This window comes from Anser anser, assembly GCF_964211835.1.
Source record: "Anser anser genome assembly, chromosome: 3".
In the NCBI taxonomy this organism is placed as follows: domain Eukaryota; kingdom Metazoa; phylum Chordata; class Aves; order Anseriformes; family Anatidae; genus Anser; species Anser anser.
The window spans coordinates 100,218,043-100,242,475 of NC_139722.1; the positions used below are offsets into that span (position 1 = coordinate 100,218,043).

A 24,433-nucleotide genomic window follows, 5' to 3' on the forward strand; every position below is an offset into this window, starting at 1 on the left:
GCGGTAAGTGTCAAGTACAAATTGAATAGAGTCCGAAGTCGAATGGCACCTCACAGTGACAGGACAGTATACCTCTGAGCTAGCAGATTCTCAAAACTGCTTCAAGTAAGCAACATGAATAAGTGTTCTGTCTCTGTTTTGTGAGAATACAAAATTTTATTAATTCCTACAAAATAGTGATGAACCCTTCCTCTGCTCTGTATGTGCTAAAAAAGATCACAGAATAGTCAATTTGTCAGACGAGATCCACTCCATTTAAAGAGGAGAGAGGTTTCTTGAACATTCTTCTTGGATTTTTTCTTCTTCCCTCTAGCTACTGCTGGGAATTGTCAGGGAAAAAAAAAAGGCAAAATTCCTGTTTTCCATTGTTCTCCTATAGCTTTTCTAATATTAGAAAATTAAGTTCTATGATATCAAAATTTTTAAGATGATACGAAAATTGACATCAGCGCTGATCTGATCTGTGCAACATAATGCCTTGCTATAGAAAATATTAATTTGAGGTTTAAAAAAACTTACTCCACCATAATGACACGGAGTGGAAAAAATTTTCTAGCACAAATAGATTCTTGTATCTGAAAAATGGACTGTTACTAGTCACTGGAGGTATCTTTCAGCAATGAATGTTAGTGGTACATATACTGTAACAAAACCCTGAAAATAGTGAAGAAATCATAATGTGTTTGTGATCGCTGGAATGTACTTTGCCATGTGCATGCATATTTGTCATCAGAAAAGACTGCAAGATCAGAATAATTTACAAGTTCTGTAAGTCAAAAACAAGTAGCTTTAAAATAATCTATTTGGGCCCCTTAAGAATCGATAGCTTACATTTAAAACAGGTTTTGAATAATGTAGTAACTTGTTCTTTTACTTTTTTTGTTTTACATAAGGAAGCATGTTTTCTCATTAGGTCTATAGACCATCTTAGATGCATCATTAATGCTCACGTTCAGCATGGTAAGTATGAAGCAATCAAAAAATGACCTTTGAAATCATAAAAACCATACAGGTTAAACGATTGTCTATAGACAAGTGTAAACAGGTGTAGTTCATAGTATTGATGGTCTTTTTGTCAGCACCCCCACCACCCCCGGTAAACTTTCTGCTGACATTTTTCTTGCTGAGACTAACCGTTTCCATCAGAAACATGGAAATACGTTGATTAGATAAAGTCGACATGCAACTAAAAACTAAAAATTGTTTTGAAACATATTTTCTTATTTTCATTTAAAATAGTGGCACATGGTCCTTGCAATCAGAGTTCATGCATTTCTTAACACTCTGTTTAAGTGAATGTGACGAGTTCCCTTTTTTTGTAGATTATATATGCAAATAAGGCGCATTCTATGTCTAAAGCGCTAGTCTTGTACCTCCATGCTTAGTCTCAGTTTCTGCATAACTGCAATGTTTAACCCAGTCTGCATAAATACAACAGTTTTAATGAATGATTCATTGCACTTCTGACTGGATTTGATTGCTGAGATAGTCTCTCCTTGAGAAATCTGAAGTTCAGGCATTAAGCAATGAGGATAATAATTCCTTCTTGTTTCATTCATCATCTGTTGTTTTTTTTAAATTCCCACTATTAAAGGAAGTTTGGCCTATGGCTTTTTGCTCCATACTTGCATTACCTGAAATCTCTCTTCTGGTCGCACAGAGTTCACAAGTTTGTGTTTGTTCTAGGTATTGCTCTGATGATGTGGAATACATTCATAGTGAAAAGGCTTTCTTCTGCTACATATCTAATGGACAAGGTAAGAGCCACGCTCTGACTGTAGGTTTGAGGATGAATTCTTAATATTAACTGAAAGCAAATCTGGTATTTTTAAGCTATGGCTTTAAACAAAAAGTGTTTGGAAGATCTTTGACTTAAATATCAAAAATCTCATGTTTGTTTGATTTATTATGTAAGCTAATTTTGGGAGTTGAGGAAGGAATGCACACTTCAAAGTATTAAATCTGTCATTTGGACTGATCAACTCGTAGCTTTAAGTAGTAGCAGACACTGGCTGATATACTGAGGCTTTATATGCGGCATTAGCTCGTAATTGCTAAGTAAAAAGTGTGAAACAGTTTGAAACTGTTTGTGTGCACATCAAATTTAAGCTCAGAAAATAAGTGTTTCTTTGTGCCTGTTTCCTGGTAAGTTATTGATGTGAAACTTTCAGGTTTCTACATGCAGCAACATTCCCAAATGTTGGGTGTCTAAGTTTTGGGTGTGTGAGCTTTTATTCTGCAAAATGCAGAGCATTTTGTGGGTGGTGGTGAGCATTTTTAACTCTTGCTGCACTGGTAAATCCCATTCTTGTATGTGGCTTGCTTGCTGTTAGTTTTACCAGTCTTTTGTCCCTGCTAAGCTTCATGCTTATAATATGCAATAGATTGTTTACTGGAAGACAGTTCTCTTAAGGACTGAAAGGCGGTTTAGGAACTGTCAGTAAATGATAGTTCTATTTAGGTTGTATAAGGGGAATCTACCTATTGGTTGGCCTGATGTTCAGCAGCAGCTAAGTGATTTTTAGCATAAAAGTCCAGATATAAAACAGAGAGGTGTTGACAGTAATTTAAAAACAAAACAAAAAGTTAGCCGACCAAAAAAAAAAAAAACAAACAACATAACAGCAAACAAACAAACCAAAACTGAGAGTAATTTGCTTATCTTTTTTCTTCTCCTTTGCTCCTCTCATTTTCTGCTTTTGCATTTTTGCTTAGCTGTGTAAGAATTGGAATGTATCATCTTCCTCATTCCTTTCAACAAACAAAGTTGTGTACAGTTGTAGCAGATATTCCTTCTGCAAGAGCTCTTTTCCAGCATTTATGTACATCCATCACAATTATTTCTGCCTACATTAACATCCACAGAAGACATGAAAGTTTTTATTCACTGTTTTTGCTCACAATGTCAATTACCTCAAACAAACATCATGTCGTAACAAATACTGCTAGCTTTTATTTATATACATTTGAAAGCTGTGAATTAGCCCTCAGGGTCTGTGTTATGTAAGTAAAAGCATGCCTGACCTCTCCCCAGCTCCCAGAGAAATACAGTTTCCAAACAGGTGGTGCTTAATCAGTCCCAAGAAGTTGTCTTCACTTCAAATGTTGAATCAGTTTGGTAGAATTAGAGTTTAAATGTTCCTGTGATTCAGGACCCTGCTATCTCACTTCAGGTGTTGTTTAGACTCTACCACAATATAATAATTACATTTATTTCTTTCTGCTGTGGAAGAGACCTTTCACTGATGTACGTGATTCATTGTGTGCAGAATGTGATTCAGTGTGTAGAAATTAGACCCAAGTGACATTGCAGTAATTTTCCTAAACAAGAATGTCTGAGGTGTCTCTTCCGAAGAATTTACATAAGCAAAGCATGAAAAGTTTAGAGAAGATTCTTACTAAACCTTTTCCATCTCAATGAATATTCTGCAGCATTCACTGTTCCTTTCCTCTTCCCTTGTTTCCCAATGTTTCTTTATAATATCACAGTGCTCTAGCTCTAGTTCTACATCACAGAATTCATTGGGAATATTTTAGCTACTTTTGCAATCCAGTGTGTTGCATTTCGTAGCTGTAAGGAACTAGTTTATCTTTTTATATTAGGAAAATGGTAATAACAGATACCTTATGATAAAAATGATTTCATTGTGCTAAAATATATATATTTTTAAAAACAGGTGGGAAAAGCTCCAAAGGACAGATTATGCAGAAGGGCAAGTAATACTACTTTTGTCTAACTGGGGGGAAAAAAAAACACACAAAAACACACACCTTAATTTGAATACTAGCTTGTGATTTGTTTTTGAAGCTGTGAAAGTTTGAAACTTGAGATATAACATGACAAAATACTATTTTTCATGCATAATTATTAGTTAAAAACTCTTGGAAGGCAACTGATTTGCTCAGAAAATGGCGTGTATTAGGTGTGAGTACGTGAGCTACTAAGTCATCTTTAGAAATATGGTATTGTAAACAGCTAAATTGAGCTAATTTAAACTTTTCAAGATAATGGAAAGCTTTCTCTTTTTCTGTTGTTTCTAAATCTTTGTGCTTAGGTGAATGTTTATTTAGCTCTAAATATAATAGGCTAATAAACTGAGCTTAATGTGTTATGTCAACAACCGTCTTCTCAAACATATAGAACTATTACAGCCTGTTTCAATTCCATTTGAAACAATTCAAAACATACTGTTAACAGGATGTAGGTATGGGTGACACAGCAATGACGGCTTTTCTTGGCTGCTGTTCAGATCTTCTGCAAACATTGCTAGAGGTAAGTTTTTTTTGTTTTTAATCTGTGAAAAGTAAGGAACGCATTAAATTTAATTTTTAAATAATATATTTATACTAGTCTCTGTGTTGTTCAGACAAATGTTAATATTCTTTTCTAGAGAATGTAAAATTATCTTAATTTCATAGCAAAGAACTTGTGATTAAAGCTGTGGTTTTTGCATAGAAGACTAATATAGGTGATATTTTGCAACTGACTATGTGTGTGTTCCTCCGGTAGGCTGATGTTAGTAGTGACGAAATGCAGGCTCCTGTCCTAGATACTGAAGATGCTTGGATGTCAGTAGAAGGACCAGTATCAATAGTAGAACTAGTGCTTGAGCAGAAACGCATTCACTATCCGCTCGTTGAACACCAGTTTGTGTTATGTACAATCTTGTACGCTATTATGAGGTTTTCTCTGAAGAGTGTAAAGCCTCTCTCACTGTTTGATAGCAAGGTACGTCTTCTGAAAGCTGATATGCATACACCTACTTATTACTATCCTTCCTCTTGGTATCTGTAATATATGCTAGCTTTCGCTTCTTATACTGTTCATGCATGCTTTTATGACAGACATTTAGCCCACTGTGCTGTTAATGAAGTTGTCACCAGAATTCAAGCTGACAGACAAGCTTGGTGCTTTGTCTTATGAATGTAAGATTTGTAGTGACCTCAGATGCATGAAAATCATCTCCTTAACAATTAGTTGGCCTGAAAATTCTGCATGGTAAGAACACTGTATGACAGGTTTTTCTAGTTGCTTCGAGAAGAGCCAAATCAGAGAAAACATAAATACTTAAGTTCAAAATTGTTTTGTTGGTGTTGCTGTTGTATCCACTTTTGCTGATTATCATTCCAGAATTCTGAGCTTCCTGAGGAGAGAATACAGCTTGTCATTTAGATGCATATAAACAACTAAGAAAAAAAGGTTCACACACTCAAGGTTCCCATTTCCCTGTGAGCTTTGAGAGAGAACCCCTAACAAATCTTTAGGGAACATTGAGTGAAGTCTGAAAAGCAGTATTTAAAAGTTTCAAAAAACTTTTATTACCTTATTTCTGATAACGCAAGTCACTGTCTAGACTTGCACGCTTGTCACTTGCACCATTCCAGTATCAGTAATCCACTTCTACATAATTTCCTGCATCCCATTGGGTATTTCTCCTGGCTGTTCTTTCAATTTGGAGAAGGGCCCCACTACGTAAGAACAACTCTACAAAGATTTTTCTTTCAAAACAGCCATTTTTTTGTTTTCTTACTCCGTGTGTCAGTACAGAGCAGGACTGCCAGAGATGCTTGGCATTGAGTATGTCATCACTGGAGGTGGTGGTGGGCTGAAACGAGATCTGCCATATGCCATCGTTCAGCGGTTTACCTGAAATTTGATTAATCTGTAGTCAAGGAGAATTTAATTTTAAGTGGAGTCAATTGATAATAATTGAAATGCATTTTTGTATTAACTAGCTTGCATTTCTTCCTGCATATCATGCTTAGCGTGTTAGTCTAGAACAATAAGCCAGGGAATAGGAAATAAATATTGACTTCATCTCCAGCTAGTAGCATATCAGGTACAAACATCTGCCCACTAAATTATGTAAGTTTGAAAGGAAATCCTTGAATAAGGATTGCATAGGCAAAATATTGTTTTGTTCTGTAGTTTTAACTTAAAATACTAATTTTCATTCCCAAAGAGAAATGGAAGATGCAGTGCAGTTTAAATGTAAAAAATGCTTCAGCTTCCTTGTATTGGATCCAAGTGAATTACTTTTCTTCACTTTTATCTCTGATGATTGTGTTTGGTTCTCAATTTTAGGGCAAGAATGCATTTTTCAAAGACCTTACTTCAATTCAGCTGCTACCTAGTGGGGATATGGATCAAAGTGTGTTATCCATACGGCAACAGGTAGGTATAAGTTTTGTACTGAAAGTTCCTAAACTTCTAAAATTTCAAATAATACTGAAGTAATTTTTACCTCTTGCTTTCAAGTTCTTGATCAAAGTTGTGAGTGCAGCAGTTCAAAAACTATGTTCATCACAAAAGACTAAAGAAGTCTCAGAAGAGGAATTGTTTCCCTTCGAAAAGGCAAGGAATTGGCCAACTTTGGCTGTGGATCTAGCTCAGTATCTTCAAATCTGTGAGGATGTGGTCAGAAGACACTATGTCTGTGAACTATATAGTTATGGGATGGATCATCTTGGTGAAGAGGTAATAATACCTTTTTTAATAATTTTACATTAATACAGCATTATGTCAGATACTCTGCTAATTACATTTTCACTTACTGAAGATGCCTGGAAGTGTTAGGCAAGTCTTGCAGGCTCAAAAAATCCCCAGACTGAAAAAGTCAGAGGCTGGAGAAATACTTTCTCTAAACCAGTAATCTTCCTTAGTTTGCCTTCCTTCCAACAGTAATCTGGAAACATGTCGGGGAGTTAGACTGTTGGTCTGAACTAGTACAACCTCTTTGTATTCAAAATACTACATTTGATATTTCAGGAATCTGTCCTTCACTTGTAATCTCTACAACTGACAAAATCTTGAGGTGGAACCTCTGGTGGAAGTCCATGAAGAGTTGATGAGCTATTCTCATGCATGTGATTAATAGAGATAATCGTGATAACAAATGTGCAAATTCCTAGTATGAGCTCTTAGTAAAAGAGCAGAGTAGAACTGAAACCTTTGCAGATCCTACTCGTGTAGGAATTAAGCTCTGAAATTAATGAGAATTTTTTTTTTTTCCCCCCTTTGGGGATGTTCTACTTCAATTTGACATGGATTGAGAAAATCTGCTTAAGTAGGCATCTTTTCTCTCATCTTCATACAAGAGAGGTAAAACTGCCTATAAAGAGAATGAGATCAATATATAGTTTAGACAGAAAAAAACACAATCATCTGCATCCTCTGATTAGAATTTTAGGAGGTTTACTGGTCCTTGGGTAGAAAATTCGTCACTTTTTTGAGCAGAAAAGCAAACAGAATTATAAGGAAGCTAGGAATATGTTGCTGAACTGTAAAACAGACCTCCAAATCATGCTAATCACTGTGTAAAGTACAGAGTAATTCTCTGTCTTTGTTCTCTCTTCTACTGCTGAGAAGCTTTTTAATAACATGCTTTCTTTACAGTGACAGGTAACACAAGAAACGGCCTCAAAGCCATTTTTACTTCTAGTATCTAGAAACTTCTTTAGGTTTACCTTTTCAAGCCTGCAGATAGGTGATCTGTGTCATGCTCAAATAATACCTGATTCTGTGTATTTCTCTATTTTCAGGCCTTTCTTCAGGTGACTGACAAAGAAGTGCTTGCATCACAGCTGCTCATACTGGCTGGACAGAGACTGGCCTTTTCTCTACTTCATGTACAGACAAAAGAGAGCGCGGAACTTCTTGCTAGACTTCCTCCAACACTATGTACTTGGCTTAAAGCTATGGTAAGTTAAGCTCGATTTAGGAAAACCGTTTGGTTTACAAAAGGTTCTGTTTATTCAGACACAGATTACATCTGAATTGACCTTTCTTACTAATGGAAACGAGCTAGTTCTCATTTTATCTGGTGCTAGTTCTGTTCCATGAAAAATAAAGCAGCATGTCCTTGCATTGTTTTTTTGTAACAGAGAAGCCAGCAAATAAGTAATAAAGAAACTCAAAGGAGTAAAGTGTTGTGTGCTAGTTGATTCAGACTGTAAAGCTGATTTCTTTAAGTAGTTTTTGGAGAAAGTTGCTCAATTTTAACTCAAGTTCTATTAGCAAAAATAGGGGAGCTCTGGTAATTGGTGGTTCCTCACTCTACTTTGCACTGGTTAAGCCTCACCTCAAGTACTGTGTGCAGGTTTGGGCACCACATTACAAAAAGAACATAAAACTATTAGAGAGCCTCAAAGGAGGGCTACAAAGATGGTGAAGGGTCAGGAGGGGAAGACGTATGAGGAGCGGCTGAGGTCCCTTGGTTTGTTCAGCCCAGAGCAGAGCAGGCTGAGGGGAGGCCTCATGGCGGCCTGCAGCTCCCTCACGAGGGGAGCGGAGGGGCAGGCGCTGAGCTCTGCTCTCTGGGAAATGTTCAGGTCTGTTTTTTTGGGTGGCCCCAACCAGGAGTTGTACTCAGTGATCCTTGTGGGTGGGTCCCTTCCATCTTGGGACATTCTATAATTCTGTGGTTAGTTCTTGAGAATAAAACCAGCAAAATTCTACTTCTCAGTTGTATTTAATTTGTTTTTGGGAGTGATCCTTTCTATTGCGTTGTCAGGATGTTAAATGGCCCATGCGAAAACTAGATATTAAAAAGTCAAAATATCCACTATACCAGACTTCAACTTTTTGTGGAAAATGTTTCTAGGGCGTACCTAAATAACTCATTAACTTGACTGAATTCTGAGGGGTGAGCATGATGGGGCAAGGAAATAGGAAAATGACTTTTGTAACAACAACAGTTAAACTTCTCTGTTTCTCCCTCCAAAGGACAGGCACTCTGTTCCATAAACGCAGTGAGCCTTGCTGGTTTACACAGCATGACAATACGATTTGAAGACTCACTGGAGAGAACTGAGGGTGTTGGATGTAGAATTGCCCCTGGGACTTTGAAATACTTTTTTTCTGAAGTTGTAGTAAAATGTGTGCTTGTTTTGAAAAGGCTATTGACAATCTGTTTTAGTGGCAATATTCAGAAATCAGTGGCTCTGCTTATCCAAATCATAGGTGTGATGTTTTCCAGATTGCATGAATAAATTTGGTTGAGAATATTGTTTAGCAGCTTGAGGAGTCAGTTAAGAAGGCTCTGAGGGGCAAAATGATCAGTAGTAAAATTATACTTCTAGGTCAAAGCGTCGGCTTAATTCTCGGGTAGTAATCTGGTTTATACAAGACCAGCAGGGCATATATGCAGATCATCATCTGTAAAAACACTCTAATGCTGTGTTTGTTTTTTTTTATATAGGACCCCCAGGAACTTCAAAATGTAGAAGTGCCAATTGCTACAACAGCTAAACTAATTAACAGAGTAATAGAGCACTTACCAGAGAATCACGGGCAGTATAGCCTTGCTTTGAACCTGATAGAGGCCGTAGAAGCAATCTCATCATGACATCTTTGTTGGAACGGTTCTACTGTGTAGTGCTACAATGCATGATTTTACAGAATGAGGCTGAAATTTACAGAAATCAACTTTTGTGTGGCTTTTGTTAAACAACAAAAAGAACAATGTTACCCACCCCAGAATTTTGAAAGATAATTTAATAAAATTGGAGCGTATTTTAAATTCTGCACTAGTAGAAAGATGTTTAGTTTCCAGTATACTTGTCAGTATCTGAAATGCTTTATTTATTTGACTTGAACGCTTTTTGCTGTAGTCTAAATTGGGTATATTCGACAGCAGTTTTAGTCTATTTACAAAATCACATCTTGTGAAATTCTGTATTTCATGCTAGCAGTAACTGCTACAGTTACAATTTTCCATGTATGATTTATCGAAACAAGCTGTAGAATTAAACCTGAGGAAAAACTTCAGTCTCATAAGTTATCATGTAAAGCCAATACTGCTTTTTCAGAAGATAGAACGGGTGTGGGGCTCATTCCTAGTAACTGTGTTATACATGACAATAACAACTGCACTAGACGTAGAATGAAACGTGCTGGGGCCTTATGCAAAGGGAGAAGATCCCATGTCAGAATCAGCTCGGAAGGGAGAACTCACTTCTCCAGACACAAAGATGGACCCATCTTTTAGTCCAGTTTCAGTTTCCCAGCATTGTCTCCAGGATGTCGGGCTTCAGCTAAAACTGGATTTACAACCCTCTCCTTTATTATTAAGCTCTGCTGAATCTAAGTAGGTCAAGGAATGTCTTACTGTAAGATTGTTCCCATCTTATCCTTATAGAAGATGTAGTATGCTATAGATCTCTGCACATGTTGACTTGTAGTCAAAAATTGCTTAAATAGTTGACCCAACTTCACTGAAGCTCTACAGTACTGAATACCTTAGCCTTAAAAAAAATAAAAACAACCAAACAAAAAAGAAGCAAACCTTATGTATAATACCTGCAGGGAATCGCATAGTGAGTATCTTCACTGTTGGAGTGGTATTAAAAATTTATCTTGCATCATTTAGTAGTTTATTTTCTACCTAAAGGAAAGCCAGGAAAGATTGGTGTAATAGTGGTGTAAGCTGTTTTTTGTCTTGAAGTCAGTTGAAATTACTGTCTCCATCTTGTAACCTGCTCTTCTTGCATTATATGTAAGAACATATTCTGCCTTGTTAGAGACGGAAGGTGGTCTTATCTTCCTGGAGTGTGTGCTGCTGTCACCTTAGGGTTAGATTCCCCCCCAAAAATGGTCCTGTAGGTGGCTTTGTTCTATATAGACTCCTCCATCTGTTCAGCATCCCCTTTTATCACTGCACTTTAATGTAGATGATGAGGCTTCCTGAAGTGTTTTGATGCCGAGTGTTATGACACCACACTCATACAGGAAGTCAGTGACTAAAGAATAGTTACGAGTTCCAGTAAGACTAAGGGGCTGGTACCGGTCTGCCTTTCAGATTAGCTCAGTCATGGAAGTAAAATTAAAACGGCTGTAGGGGAAAAAGGGAAGAATGCAAGATGGGGCAGTGACTGTACCACCTTTCCTGACAGCACTTCAAACTTCTGCAGAAACAAATCTGTGAGAGACTCGGTCATCATGAAACCCGAGGAAAAACAAAAATGTGTCTTAGTTGCATTACATTCCTGTATCCTGGTACAGCTGTGTAAAGGATTTTACTGTAACTAAATTGGTCAGAGCTGACACCCAACACCAGTCAAATCTGTAATGTATTGTAAGTAATATTCTGTATATAGTGCTATTTTGTGTCTAATTTGCTGTGGATTTGTGTAAATTGATTAAATAAAATTTGAGGTTTCATTGTGTTTGTTCCTTCTTTTTAGTAGGTAGTGGTGAACACCTTTTCTTCTTTCTAGTTTTCTAAATTAAATGCTCCAGGATGGAGGACTGTTTCTTTGAGGTTCCACAGCAGTCCTTGCTGCCAGTATAGAAGGACACAGTAGGTCTTACGGTGGAGTTTCACTTAAATGAAAGTGAACTTAGAGAATACAGATTAGTAAATCAGAACAAATAAATCAGTTACTTTAAACCATCTTTTTTATTAAGCTGAAAATTGATATACACAATTAGTTATATACACATACGGTTCCACCCAAAGCACATGATAATTCTGCTCCGGCTGGGGCTTAAGCATAGGGGGTTCTGTAGTCTTCAGTACGTAGACCTTTCAGATAACCACCGCTTTTACACACTTCAATACTTATTATGTTGGAGCAGCTCGCGCAAAGGCATTTCATCCTCATGTGCTTCCTTTTCCAGCAAGGACTTTCAGGCAGCGTGGGCAAGGAGTGCTTGAGGAATCAGAAGTGTACCTCCTGCAGCGAGGGCACTTTGCTTTGGCAGTAGGTAGGGCTATAACTTTATATGAAGATTCTTCACGAATATCACCACCTGTAAAAGAAAGCACGATTACTGAGGTCATTAAGTGCAGGTGTAGTTAAGAGTATTCGGTTCTACACATGAAATAAACAATCAAATAGGTTGTAGTACAGAAAAGATCCAGATACTGCACAGAAGCATACCTGGAATAGTTCTCTTACCTTCCAAGTTAATCAGAAAGGTCCCTTTGATAATGTTTGCATCTGTAGGTATTTCTTTAGGTAGCTCACTCAGCAGGGTTGTTTGGGAAGCCATCATTATTTCATTGAGCTGTGAAACACTAGAAGATTCTTCAGCCTGCAATGCCTGTGGAAGAGAGTTAATTTTCAGACTTGCAACCTGCGTTTGCTCCCCAGCATCCTCCTGCTACCAAAGGTTAAAGCAAAATAAACCACAATTATTATGTATGTGATTGCAATAGTTGTCACAGCCTTGTCAGGAAGAGAGCACAAGTTTTATACACCCATGTGCATCTGTATAAATATATGCATATAGAACGTATTGTTTAAAACCAGCATCAAAATTGAGGTCTGCCGCTGCAAGCTCTAAGATGCTCCATTCTTTAAAATAAATGCTAAGAATAACGAAGGCGGCTCCTCATCAGCATGGAAGATTTGAACCAATAGTCTAATTTACTTGCTCTGGCCAGGAAGCAGACCTCCCCCCCAGCCCCTTACACACGTGAATGGCAGCATTCAATGTTCCCTGTTCAAATGTGTTCAGGTTACTTCGACCCTCACAACAAGAAAGCAGATTACTTTGGAAGATCACTGCCAGCAGCACTAGAACAGGTATTTTTCGAGCCGCGTTGCCCAGGTCAGTGTGGTGTACAGCACAGTGCAACATGTTCAATAATAACTAGGTGCTGGGGCAGAGCACGCCCTCAGCACGCAGATGACAGAAAGCTCAGAGGAGTGTCAGACACACCAGATGGCTGCACTAACAGAGGGAATACATCAGGATAGAGAAATGAGCTAGCAGAAACGTCCTGAAGTTCAGTGAAGGGAAATGCCACGTGTGGCCCTGGGGGAGGAATAACCCCAAGCACCAGCACACAGCAACAGTCAGCTTGGCAGAGAAAGCATCCCCATGGACAAGCTGACCCTGAGCCAGCAACGTGCTCTCGCAACACAGACCAACAACAGCCAGTACTGCCAGCAGGTCAAGGGAAGGGGTCTGAGACTTCCTCTCTGCTCAGCCCCGGCAAGACATCTGCAGTGCTGGGTCCAGTTCTGACCTACCCCATTAAATAGAGACGTGACCTTACGGAGCGAGTCCAACAAAGGGCCACAAAGATGATGAAGGGACTGGAGGGAGTATCTCACATGTGAAGAGAGGCTGAGAGAGCTGGGACTCAGCCTGGAAGAGATGCCTCAAGGAGATCTTGATGTATGTAACTATCTGACAGGAGGGTGTAAAGAAGATGTGAGTCTCTGTCCTTGGAAGCATTCAAAACCCAGATGGACAGGGTCCTTGGGCAACCTGCTCTAGGTGACCCTGCTCGAGCAGAGGGGCTGGGCTATACAATCTCCAGCAGTCCCAACCTCGACTATGCTGTGATTCTGCATTTTTTTATGGTGAGTACAAAGCCACAGACTGAAGAAGAAAGTTTACAGAAATTAACATTTTGTGCACAGACGACTAATTCTAAGTTGCAAATTTACCTCCATTAATTCAAATAGCAATCCCGGCTCAATTACAATGACGACTTCATATTCCAAAGCATTCTTGCCAGAGATGGACCCAAGGAAAGAGTCTCTCATTGCACATGCACCTTCTATTGCTTCCTCAATCCCAGGTTTCTTCCACCCTGAGCTTGCATTAATCCAGCCAGTGCGAAACACACCCTCTGAGTCTTGAGAGCAAAGCAAACAAAGGAATTTTTAATTTAGTGTTTTTCTATTCAAGTGTTTATGAAAAGAATGGCTTATCTCTGTATTTGCATTCTTTTCACCTATGCAATTAAATAGTATGTTAGAAGAAGTCCTTAGAAACTATAATTCTTTACCTTTCTTGTAAGGGATGTGTTGGAAAACCTCCTCAGCCAAGTGAGGAAGAATTGGTGCAAAGGATCGAACTACTATGTCTAAAGCCTCCGCTAGCACAGTTTGACACGAACGACGTTTAGGATCTTTTTCTTCTTCACAGTAGAGCCTGCAAGACAGAGATAAAACCTGCTAAGTATTATCTTAGTATTTCCATGTTATTGTTGTTACTCAAGAACCGTTCTTTAAATGGAATGTAGTATTTTGCACCCTTAAAGTATAGTAGTCTGCCCTAGCTTGCCTAAGGGAAGCTTTTCCTAATTTCCAATTTTCTAGACAAACACAGTGATACAGGTACAAAACGTGACTGCACATGCAAATACTCTTGTCATAGGAAAGAAGACTTTGTACATAGCATGTTAATTTACTTCACTTGTATAGAAAATAATCTTTTCTATTTCAATGGGAGGTGAGCCTGTAGGTCTGTTAGCCCTTTGTTCTAGTTTATCTATAAAATTTAGTACTAAGGCTTTCCTGCTCCTTTAGGTGCATTCTGGTAATCACAGATCAGTGTGATCTGATCAGTATAACCCCCAACATCCTTGCCCTATGATAAAGCCCTTTCAAAACTTATAAGGCTATCACACTAAATCTGTGCTTAAGGTCACATCCTTAGGATTTTTCAACAGTTTTTAAGATCAGTAAAAAGACATCAAATTGCCTAGGTAAATGCTAAAAAAAACCCTTTCCTGTAAACTCACGAATAACGTAGATATACACATTTCTAGGTAGAAATACAATTTCAAGAATCTATCCCTAAAAGGTAGTTTTAAACGTGTACAATGCTTGATTACCTTTCAAAATGACTCAGTACCCCTAGTGGACAGAATGTAGAAACACAGAGATGACAAGCCGACAGCAGCTAAGCTTTCACTTGTGGACGTTAGTGTGCTACAGGACAACACAGAACTGTTAAATGTTCCCAGAGGTAGCTGGATTCACTCAACATTTGCTTGAAGTGTTACTACCTCCATCTCAAAATGATTAATTTGGTGTTTTTCCCCCCTTTTCCATGACTTTCAGGCAGCAGTAATGAACTTACCTGTCTTTGATTATGCTGAAATAAAAGTTAGACAAGTTTCTGGAACAGAATGCTTGCAATAATCGAACAACTTTGCTATAGTCATATTCTTTGTATGCTTCTGTAACCTGGGAGAGGGAGAAAAGAGAGAGAACAGGGTGCTGATTTTTATCACAAAGCATACAATGACTACCCCTGATGAACTTGGTGAAGCTGTGATGAGTGAAGGGAAGTCTGGGAGATTTATTTTTTTTTTTAAGGTTGTAGGAGGGGAAAAGTGTTAATTCAATTAATTAGTTAGAAAAAATAAATCATTTCTATTCAAATTTGAGGCAGGGCAACCCCAAACATTATGTCCATACTTTCCCATTCAGCAGAATGGTTCCAAATGACATAAATTACTAAATTCTGGAATACAGCAGGTAAGTTTTAAGTTTTAAAGATTAAGTTTTAAGATTAAGTTTTTGGTTTTGTTTGTTTAGCTCCTAACTATTTCTAAAGATTTCTAATTTCAGGTCTTGGGTGGGGGTACATGGGAAAAACAGGTTGATGTCAAAAACAAGTTGAGAATGTTAAAAACAAAGCCTTCCTCTCCGAAATTGATGTGTGCTAAAAGAAGTACACATTGCATTAAAGAAACCTTAGTGATCACAGTTTGCTTACTGGATGCATACTCTTTACTCATACACTTAAAGCATGTTCCTTAGAGTCTATACCCAGTCAAAAGCACTGCACATACACGTATTCATCTAAATAAAATTTACCCATACCTTGCTGCCGTAGTCTTGCAATAAATGTAGCATGTATTGATCTACTATGTACATCTCTGAAGGCGGGATGGCATCAGTTTCTGGATTGAAGTCAGCCATATTTCCCAGCATGAAACGTAGTGTATTCCGAAGCTAGGAGCAGACAAGACAAACTAAATATTGATGGTTTGCACATTAAATAAAACACAAAATGATGATATCCTATCATGAATTAACTAAATTTGGTTGTTTTTCAAATTGATTGGTTGAATAATTACAAAATACCATGAAGAACATATGCCAAAAGGACCTACAGAAATTGTGAAGACTGGATGTTACCTAGGCATGCTGCAAAAAGCAGTCTTTTCATTAGCACACTTTACTGTTTGATCCACAGATGTAAAGAGCAGTAGCACCTACTTAAATGAGTTTGGAAAAGTCATTTTTAGTCTAAACATTGTAAACCTTTGCAATGCATTCTACTCATCTGACACGAAATATGAAGAGGACCTGTTCTCAGGTTGAAGATATTAGCATGTTTGGTTCCGTAGTGGGTTTACATGGCAAGGTTTTGGTAGCAGGGAGCCATAGGGGTGGCTTCTGTGAGAAGGATCTAGAAGCTGCCCCACGTTAGATAAGGGCCCCGCTGCTGACCAGAGCCGAGCCAATAAGCGATGTTGTTTGCACCTCTGTGAGAGCATATTTAAGACAGGGGAAAAACACGCTGCGCCACACAGCAGCTGGGAGAGTGAGAGGAGTGAGGAACAGCCTTGCAGGCACCAAGGTCAGTGAAGAAGGAGGGGGAGAGGTGCTCCAGGTGCCGGAGCAGAAGTTCCCCTGCGGCCTGTGGTGAGGACCATGGTGAAGCAGGCTGTCCCCCTGCAGCCCATGGAGTACCACGGTGGAGCAGGGTTCCACGCTGCAGCCCGTGGAGGAGACCACGGTGGAGCAGGTGGACCTGCACCGACGGAGGCTGTGGCCTGTGGAAGACCCCTGCCGGAGCAGATTCCGGGCCAGAGCTGCAACCTGTGGAGAGGAGACCACGCAGGAGCAGGTGACCTGGCAGGAGCTGCTGCCCGTGGAGGATCCGGGTTGGAGCAGTTCGCTCCTGAGGGATGGACCCCGTGGTACGGACCCATATCTGGAGCAGTTCTTGAAGAGCTGCTGCCTGTGGGCAGCCCACGCCAGATCAGTTCAGCAAGGACTGCATCCCGTGGGAGGGACCCCACAGCACAGGGGATGAGGGTGACCGAGAAGGAGCGGCGGCGAAGAAGCGCTGTAGACTGACCATAACCCCCCATTCCCCCGTTCCCCTGTGCCACTCAGGGGGAGGAGGTGGAAGAGGGTGGATGGGGGGGAAGGTGCTTTTGGTTTCTTTCCTTTCTCACTTCTCTAGCTTGTTAGTAATAGGCAATAAATCTTACTATCTCCCTATGCTGATCTGTTTTGCCCATCACAATAATTACTGTGCAATCTCCTCATCCTTATCTCAACCCTTGAGCCCTTTTCATTGTATTTTCTTCCCGTTCCTCTTTGAGGAAGGGGAGTGAGAGAGCGGTTGTGGTGGAGCTCGGCCGCCCACCCGAGTAAAACCACCACAGGTTCTTACCTTGTTAATATCATCTCTTGCAGCATTAAGTACCACCGGCCCAATAAGCACCTCGGTAAAAACATTGGATTCTGCTACCCACCAGCGGAGAACATCAGCACCATAGGGGGGATCCTTGGTGTGATCCTAAGCAGAGATAGAAAGGCACACTAGAAAAACTGGTGTGTTTGTGAGAGGGTCATGCAGCATGGCGAACACTGCAATTCCACGTTGTCAGTGCTGTGAATGTATCTGCAACAGTGCCCAGAAGGCCAATGTGTTTGGAGGCCTTCACTCCTCTTTTAGCAAGGTTTACTCTTAACCCAGGACTACTGCATGTGCTCACAGCAGTTTGTGTATGAGCAATGCTGGAACTCAGGTATGTTAAGATAAATTTATCTTATATATTGCCTTGAATCCTCTGAATACCTGACATTAAAACATCAATGTTAATATCTGAAAATCATATATTTTTTGCTTCATACTGTTTTCAGTTCTGGAAATGGCTTCTCTCCTTGAAAGAACAGGAACTATTTGCTGTTTTATTGAATCAGATAAATAAGCCTTTGAAGCCTCAGAAGGAGCAACAGCAGGTCTGGGGAAGGAATAAATTCACATGAATAAATTCCCTGACCCCTGAATGAAATCAAGTTCCCTGAATCCATAACCAGTCCAGGCTGAGAGCAGGCAGGCTGCTGGGATGCAGCCCCTGTTCTGACTGCTGCATTGCTAGGCCCAGCTTGCAAGTGCCAATCGATTTGAAAGCAATGCTTACATTTTTTTAAATCCCACCTCCCCATCACTTCAGCAACAAAGTTCTCAAATAAAAAAGAAACTATCTACATCTTCTAAATAATTTTTTTTTCCTTAGCATAGAACAATTTTTAAGCACTTACAGTTGACATAAAACAACCCAAAGTTTTTACTCCAGCCAAACAGAATTGCAATGTAGCCAAACTCTTTGGGAAAGCTTTCTAGAGTTCTGCTGCAAGATGGCTGTATAGAGAAATACATGCCACGAGACAGCTGCAGAATCTGGCAGTGAAAAAATTCTAACAAGTAATTCTAAGAAACACAAGAGTTTGACTTACTTCACCTCCGTTGACTACCACATCAGGGTCAACCACATTGCCAATGGATTTGGACATCTTTTCACCTTTCTCACCAAGAGTAAATCCATGAACTACCAGAGTCCTGAAGGAAAGATTTTAGAGAAGAAAAAAATCTCACCAAAAAATCTATGTTAAAAATACATTTCCAATGAGGATATGTGTAAGTGAAAACACAAAGAAATCTTCTACTTTGGTAAACCTGAGGCTTCATCTGTAGAGTTCAACCAACCAGGAATATACCATCTAAGTAGCACTTATATCTTCCTTTTCCCCATTTCATTTTACCATGTGACCAATACATTGTTAACAGATATCCAGGGCACGTGTTTCAGATGTATTAAAAACTAAAGTATTGTTTACTATTTAAGCCAATGTATTTCTTAAAATTGCACTGCCTCCCTGCAAATTGACTCATACTATCCTCCTCTATGTTTTTTGTCTTCAAGGGGACAGGCAGTATGTCACAGTTATAAGACATGCACATGGTAATTCTGAATGCCTTATAGCCTAACATTCATAGAGTCATTCAGGTTGGAAAAGACCTCCAAGATCATCTGGTCCAACCATCCCCCTATCACCAGCATCACCCACTAAACCATGTCCCTAAGCACCACGTCCAACCTTTCCTTGAACACCCCCAGGGACGGTGACTCCACCACCTCCCTGGGCAACCTGTCCCAACACCTGACTGCTCTTTCTGAGAAGAAATGTCTCCTAATTTCCAACCTGAACCTCCCCTGGCGCAACTTGAGGCCATTCCCTCTAGTCCTATCACACCTGCCAATGGTCATAAGTGATTTTCATACTGTATCTCCCATAATAATCCCTTTGATTATTAAGCGAGAGACAGCTAAAGAACAGACCTGTAAGACCTGTATTTGATTAAGTAATAGGATATAACCTGAATGACTAAGAAAACATCTATTAAGACACAAATTTTTTAAACAATAAATCCATTACAATCTAACCCACAAGAAACTTCATAATGAACATTAAAAAAGTCAGATACATGGTAATGGTTTCATTTTTCTTCTTTCTACACTACTGTCAACACTATCACAAGCCAAATATTTAATAAATGAACTAGTGACATGTTTGCAATCCATACACTTACTTAAACGGTGCTTTTTTCCTTGTTGCCACACTAGTTAATAGCGAGGACTGAAACCAACCTCCCAGTTGGTCTTTTCCTTCAAGGTATGTATCTGCTCTTTGTTCTGTACCTTTAAAAATAGGAGATTCGTGAGAGTGTTTGTTTCAGATATCAACCGCCTGTAACTCTGAACAATTAAATACTTAAAAGAAATTCTTTGCAAGTGATTACTAAAACTTATTCTGCTCTTTAAATCCAGTAGATTTAAATTAGATTTACTGTTATAAATGGTGTATGGTTACTCGAACATGATACCAGTGATTCATTAGTATTACAAAGTTTGTTAAAATCCAACACTGGCTGAACTCCAGAATTTAACAAGTAAGCTTGCTTTCCTGTGAACAGAATAAAAAGTTATGAAAGCAGAAGCTATCACACTCAGAATGCTTCACCCAAATTACTTTCCAAATACTCCTAATCAAACTGAAGGATCTAAGAAAAGATCACATACTTCAGAATTAATAAAAATCTATGCTACAACCTGAAACTTCATCAGTTGGGAATTACTCAGGATACAAGTCACAGATGTAACGTGACTCACTAGCCTGTGTCAGGTATTTTCAGAGGAGACCAGGAAGCTTTCTCTGTGACCGCAGCTCACCTGTGGCAGAATTTACATTTCTGGTCACTGGTGTTCCAGGAAGGTTTGAAAATTTCAGGAAAGTGTTCAGACAACATGGGAAACAGAAAGCCTGTTGTGTTGTGTGAGAGGGCAATCTGGAGGAGCCTGGCTTGTTTAACTTACCCATGTGAAGGCCGAGTGGAAATATTACTCTCTATAAATGCACACAAAGAGGGACAACTCTAGCTAATGAATACTGTTGTCATCGAAAAAAAAAAGGAAAAGGAGCAAGTATTAGTTAAGTATTAGTTGCACATTTAAAGCATTGCACATTTAAGCAGAAGAGCAAAACCAGCTTTCCCACAGGGCTGAAAGAGGGCAGCAAAGCTTTTACGGCTTTCCTGGTGGAATTCAGTCACTGTATGAAAGGGTGCAAGATTTGTTGACTCAACTAGTCCCTCCTAGTCTTAAACAATCCCAGTCCTGGCCAGGTCACCAGCAGAGTGAGAACAGAATAACGCAGAGCACAGCAGAACATCCAAGTCACAGAGCCTACAAGTGTGTAACACTGTATTGGAAGAATGCAGGATTCTAAAAGATGTTGGTGTAATTTTCCAGATATTCAGATAAAAATTATTTCTTTGTAATCTTTTATCAGTTTTTATCTTATAGTTCCTTTTGTCCTCTGCCTAGGACCCCTAAGACAATGCTTCTTTCTGCTGTTGACACACTTGATTTATTTGTTTAACTTAATGGAAGTTTCGATATTTAGATCCATCCTGCAATAAAAGGAAGTTCAACATTACAAAGGTCAAGGCCATGCAGTTACAGCTACTACAGGAAAAATGCGTGGGTGGATGTAATGGTTTTTAACGCGTTTGTTTATTTCTTCAAGAAAATCTACAAAGAATTTGGGTTTTAGAAGCAGAAGAAGTAAGGATCGGTCTTTGTATTAACAGACTGCAAAATTACCTGTGAGAACAAGATTTTAAAAAAAGAATACTTGTGGCTAGGAAGAAAATTATAGTGTAAAATCTGTAACAAAACAGCAGCAACACATTTGTTGTAATCAAAAAGTTGCTGTAAATAAGAAATAGCTAGTTTCCTACACACTGTTCTTAGAGAAGTGACATTTTCAGAGCAATGACAAGTTAAGATGTACAGAAGAGAAGAATTTAAACAAACAACTGATTACAAACAGCAAATTGTATTGGTCTTTTTTGACAGGAACGAGAATGTCTGGCAAGCTGGCTAATGTAACTTGCATGTTTAATGGGGGCCTGAACATTTGATCTCTGTAAAACACAAACATAGCATTTGCATATACAAAGACTGCCTTTCAAGCATACTGGTAGCTCCTCTTCCTCAGTTTTGTTAAAGTTACAATGGTTATATATAAATTACTTAGAGCAGCGCACATTTCTTTCTAAATGGAGAAATATGTTCAACAAGCCAGAAGAGACTTCCGTTGTTTATCTTACACTGAATTGTAGTACATAGGTCATTAAAGAGAATTACAATTTATGATCCTTCTGGTTTGGATTTCAAGATTCTGTATCTTTGATCTTACAGACTTTGACTTTTAGATTAAACGTATTGTATTTTAATGCCAGGAATGAATCAGCTAAGATAAATTCAAGTCTCTCAGTCAGCACAAAAGTTTAAACACATAGATAGGTAAGTTGTAAAATAGTCACATTCATTTGGTTAAATATTAGTCAATAAGATAGGGAAAAAGTTATGCTGAGAACCACCATCACTGCAACTCAAAACTAGGGGTAAAAAGCTGCACAACTTTTGCCGACAGAAGATTACACACCAATACAGTTCAGTGGGCATTTTTTTATATGAAAATTACCATTGAAAAAATAGTAATCTCAAGTTTGTAATACACTTGGTACTCTGCCCATGAGGAAAATTATAAGATCTGTAAGATAATTTAAAGACAGGAAAGAATTCTCTGAGAGATACTCCAAAGACAGCTACTGAAATAAGCACTATCAAAAAGCTGGACAAACAAACAAAAAGTCTCTGATACCACAGAACAGGGCATTTCAAATTAGTAAGTGCTTTAGAACCAAATTTTGCCTTTACCAAACCTTTTTGTACGCAGTGTATTAGCACCAGTAACACTTATCTCACAGCAGCGGTACCGTGAAAAGGAATTTATTCATAAACGAAGCATTCACACTAAAATTTTAACGTTGCATGACAGAATGTGGAAATGGTTTCTTTCAAACAATATCTGAAGCATGTGTAGCAAAAATAAATGGGAGTAGATCGCACAACAATAAACTGTTCAGTGAAAATAGTGTTATGCAAACATAGCATTAATGAAGAAAAAAGTATCCCCAGAAAACTTTAAGCAGCAGAGATCTTTTCTTAAAGAATTTTACAGTTGTGTTCTCAGTGGTGTAAGCTGTTTATTACGTAATTTACACACGCCCTAGTTATAGTTGTCCATTTTTAGGCTCGTGACTACGGTAACTAAATCTTTGATCTCAGAGTGCAGGTCACACCTCACTGTCACGGTGCCAGTGCAGAATGGCACAGTAATCTCAACTTTGGTCAATTTGTCAGTTAGCTGGAAGTGGTGCCCTCGATAACACTACTCTGCAAGAAGAAAGATAACTATAATTTAGTGCAAAAAGAGCAACTTGAGGTCATTTCCATTGGAATTATGCACTATCTGTGATAGGAAATGCTGCATGGCAAGTCTGAGAAATACTACCGTACCCATGCGGCTTATGATTTAGGCCGTTGAGGCTGCTGTCACCGAGCAATTCCTTTAATCCATTCAAAAACTTTATATTGCAGAGTCTCTCCGCTCTCTCTTCCCCTCTCCCTTCCCAGCCTGCCCTATTTTTTGAAAGCAATCTGTGTGACCAGCAGCTAAAGGGATGAATTTTAAAACTGCTACATCTCATTTCATTAGTGTTTTGCTCAGACAGGTAGTTCCAGTCCTGTGCAAGCTCAGACCCAAGTTCCCCAAGTCACGGAGCTGACAGCAAACTACTTGTTCTTGTGAGACTGGAACTGGCAGGAAAATCCATAACGTTGTTTATTGGTTACTGGCAGAAAAATTGTGGATTTCTAATTTTCAATAACTTGAGTTCACAGTACAGCACAACAATTATACACATTAGTCACACAGTTTTAGTCATCTATTATATCTTCAGGTTGTCCTGAAATCAACTCATGTGCTGCAACCCTTTAAAAGAACCACTGCCATGCATGACGCTGTCCTCACCAGGCACGCAGTAACTGCTGTTATCGCTGATCTCTTACTACAAAATTAATAGGCAGCACTTCACAGGTAGCATGCCAGCTCCCAAATGCCAGCGTGCTTTCATGAGTTTAAACCAGAGGAAGTTCTTCTTCCTGTTGTGACAATCACTACAGAATTTTGGATTTCTCCATCGATTTCATCTCCTCCCCCCAAGAAGTATTTTGGAACGGAATCCCACCAGTTGGTCAGTTTGCAAGCCTTGCCAATTATTTTTACTTACATAGGAAGAAGTTCTGAAAAAAGTTTTAAAATCTGGAGTATATTGAGAATAAAAAACTATTAATTCAACAAATTCTCTCGCAAATTGCATTCTTCATAAAGGTTAAATTAAATCTATTATTTTATATGAATCTCTGGCTCTGTACTTCCACTTCTGGCAGTGTCTGGGAGCCTCAACTACACAGAACAAAAGGTAACTCAACTTTTTGTGGCATTTCTGAAGATAAAGAGGCTTACGAAATCATACTGCTTGTTAGTCCTTCCCATAGCCGGGCTACTGCAGTCATGTCAGACAGCAAAATAAGAAGCCTCATACACATCAAGTCCCAGCCAGTTTCATGAAAATACATGAGTAGATAGAGAAGAGGCACTTTTAATGGTATAGTGAAGGAAGATATCTGGTATTGTGAAAGACATTTATTAGACATTATAGAATCCATATGGGAGCATTATACAAATTAATCAAGGGTCTTGATTCTGCTATTGCTTATTAAACACAATGTCCTTCCTTTATATAGGATTACAGATACTTTTTGCATCCTGAGGTGTTAAGCCATCAAGGAATGCAAGGATGTAACTGTGCACATAAAATACCACTACTTCCTAACTTCTTTCAAAAACCAAACCAGAAACTTTTTTTTTAAAAAAAAAAAAAAAAAAAGATCATGAACCTTAATGTATGTAAAGGTCTTCCAGAAAATAAATGTTTGCTGATGGTACTGTTGCCTGATCATGTTGCTAAGAAATAAAACCCCTGGTACTAACGTGTTTTATAATTCAACAAGATTGTTATCACACAATTGTGTACTGAGGGTTTAAAGTCCAACAGACTTTATGCATGGGACCAGACTCCTCCTTTAGAAAGGACTCCTGACTTTGGACTATTCTCCAGGCAAACAGAGTGTTCTAGATAGACAGATAGATCGATACGTGCTATATCGTATATATTACCTGA

The 24,433-nt window shown here is 38.8% G+C and overlaps 2 protein-coding genes across 4 annotated transcripts in view; one reads left to right on the top strand and one right to left on the bottom strand.

The window, feature by feature from the left end:
• RAB3GAP2 (RAB3 GTPase activating non-catalytic protein subunit 2) overlaps positions 1-11,161 on the top strand; it is a 50,662-nt gene extending 39,501 nt beyond the window's left edge. For all 3 annotated transcript variants that reach the window (XM_083829647.1, XM_083829648.1, XM_083829649.1), the window contains 9 exons: positions 894-960; positions 1,687-1,757; positions 3,678-3,713; positions 4,199-4,273; positions 4,511-4,729; positions 6,086-6,175; positions 6,260-6,478; positions 7,543-7,701; positions 9,201-11,161. In XM_083829647.1, coding sequence (XP_083685773.1) covers positions 894-960; positions 1,687-1,757; positions 3,678-3,713; positions 4,199-4,273; positions 4,511-4,729; positions 6,086-6,175; positions 6,260-6,478; positions 7,543-7,701; positions 9,201-9,347 — 1,083 coding nt within the window. In that variant the 3' untranslated portion in view covers positions 9,348-11,161. The remainder of the gene's footprint in view (positions 1-893; positions 961-1,686; positions 1,758-3,677; positions 3,714-4,198; positions 4,274-4,510; positions 4,730-6,085; positions 6,176-6,259; positions 6,479-7,542; positions 7,702-9,200) is intronic.
• Positions 11,162-11,380: 219 nt separating this feature from the next.
• Positions 11,381-24,433, bottom strand: part of IARS2 (isoleucyl-tRNA synthetase 2, mitochondrial) — a 28,879-nt gene continuing 15,826 nt past the window's right edge. Inside the window, exons 15-23 of the mRNA XM_083829650.1 lie at positions 19,370-19,478; positions 18,235-18,337; positions 17,165-17,290; positions 15,577-15,708; positions 14,828-14,934; positions 13,749-13,894; positions 13,405-13,595; positions 11,902-12,046; positions 11,381-11,752 (exon numbers count right to left, since the gene is read on the bottom strand). Coding sequence (XP_083685776.1) covers positions 11,601-11,752; positions 11,902-12,046; positions 13,405-13,595; positions 13,749-13,894; positions 14,828-14,934; positions 15,577-15,708; positions 17,165-17,290; positions 18,235-18,337; positions 19,370-19,478 — 1,211 coding nt within the window. The 3' untranslated portion in view covers positions 11,381-11,600. The remainder of the gene's footprint in view (positions 11,753-11,901; positions 12,047-13,404; positions 13,596-13,748; positions 13,895-14,827; positions 14,935-15,576; positions 15,709-17,164; positions 17,291-18,234; positions 18,338-19,369; positions 19,479-24,433) is intronic.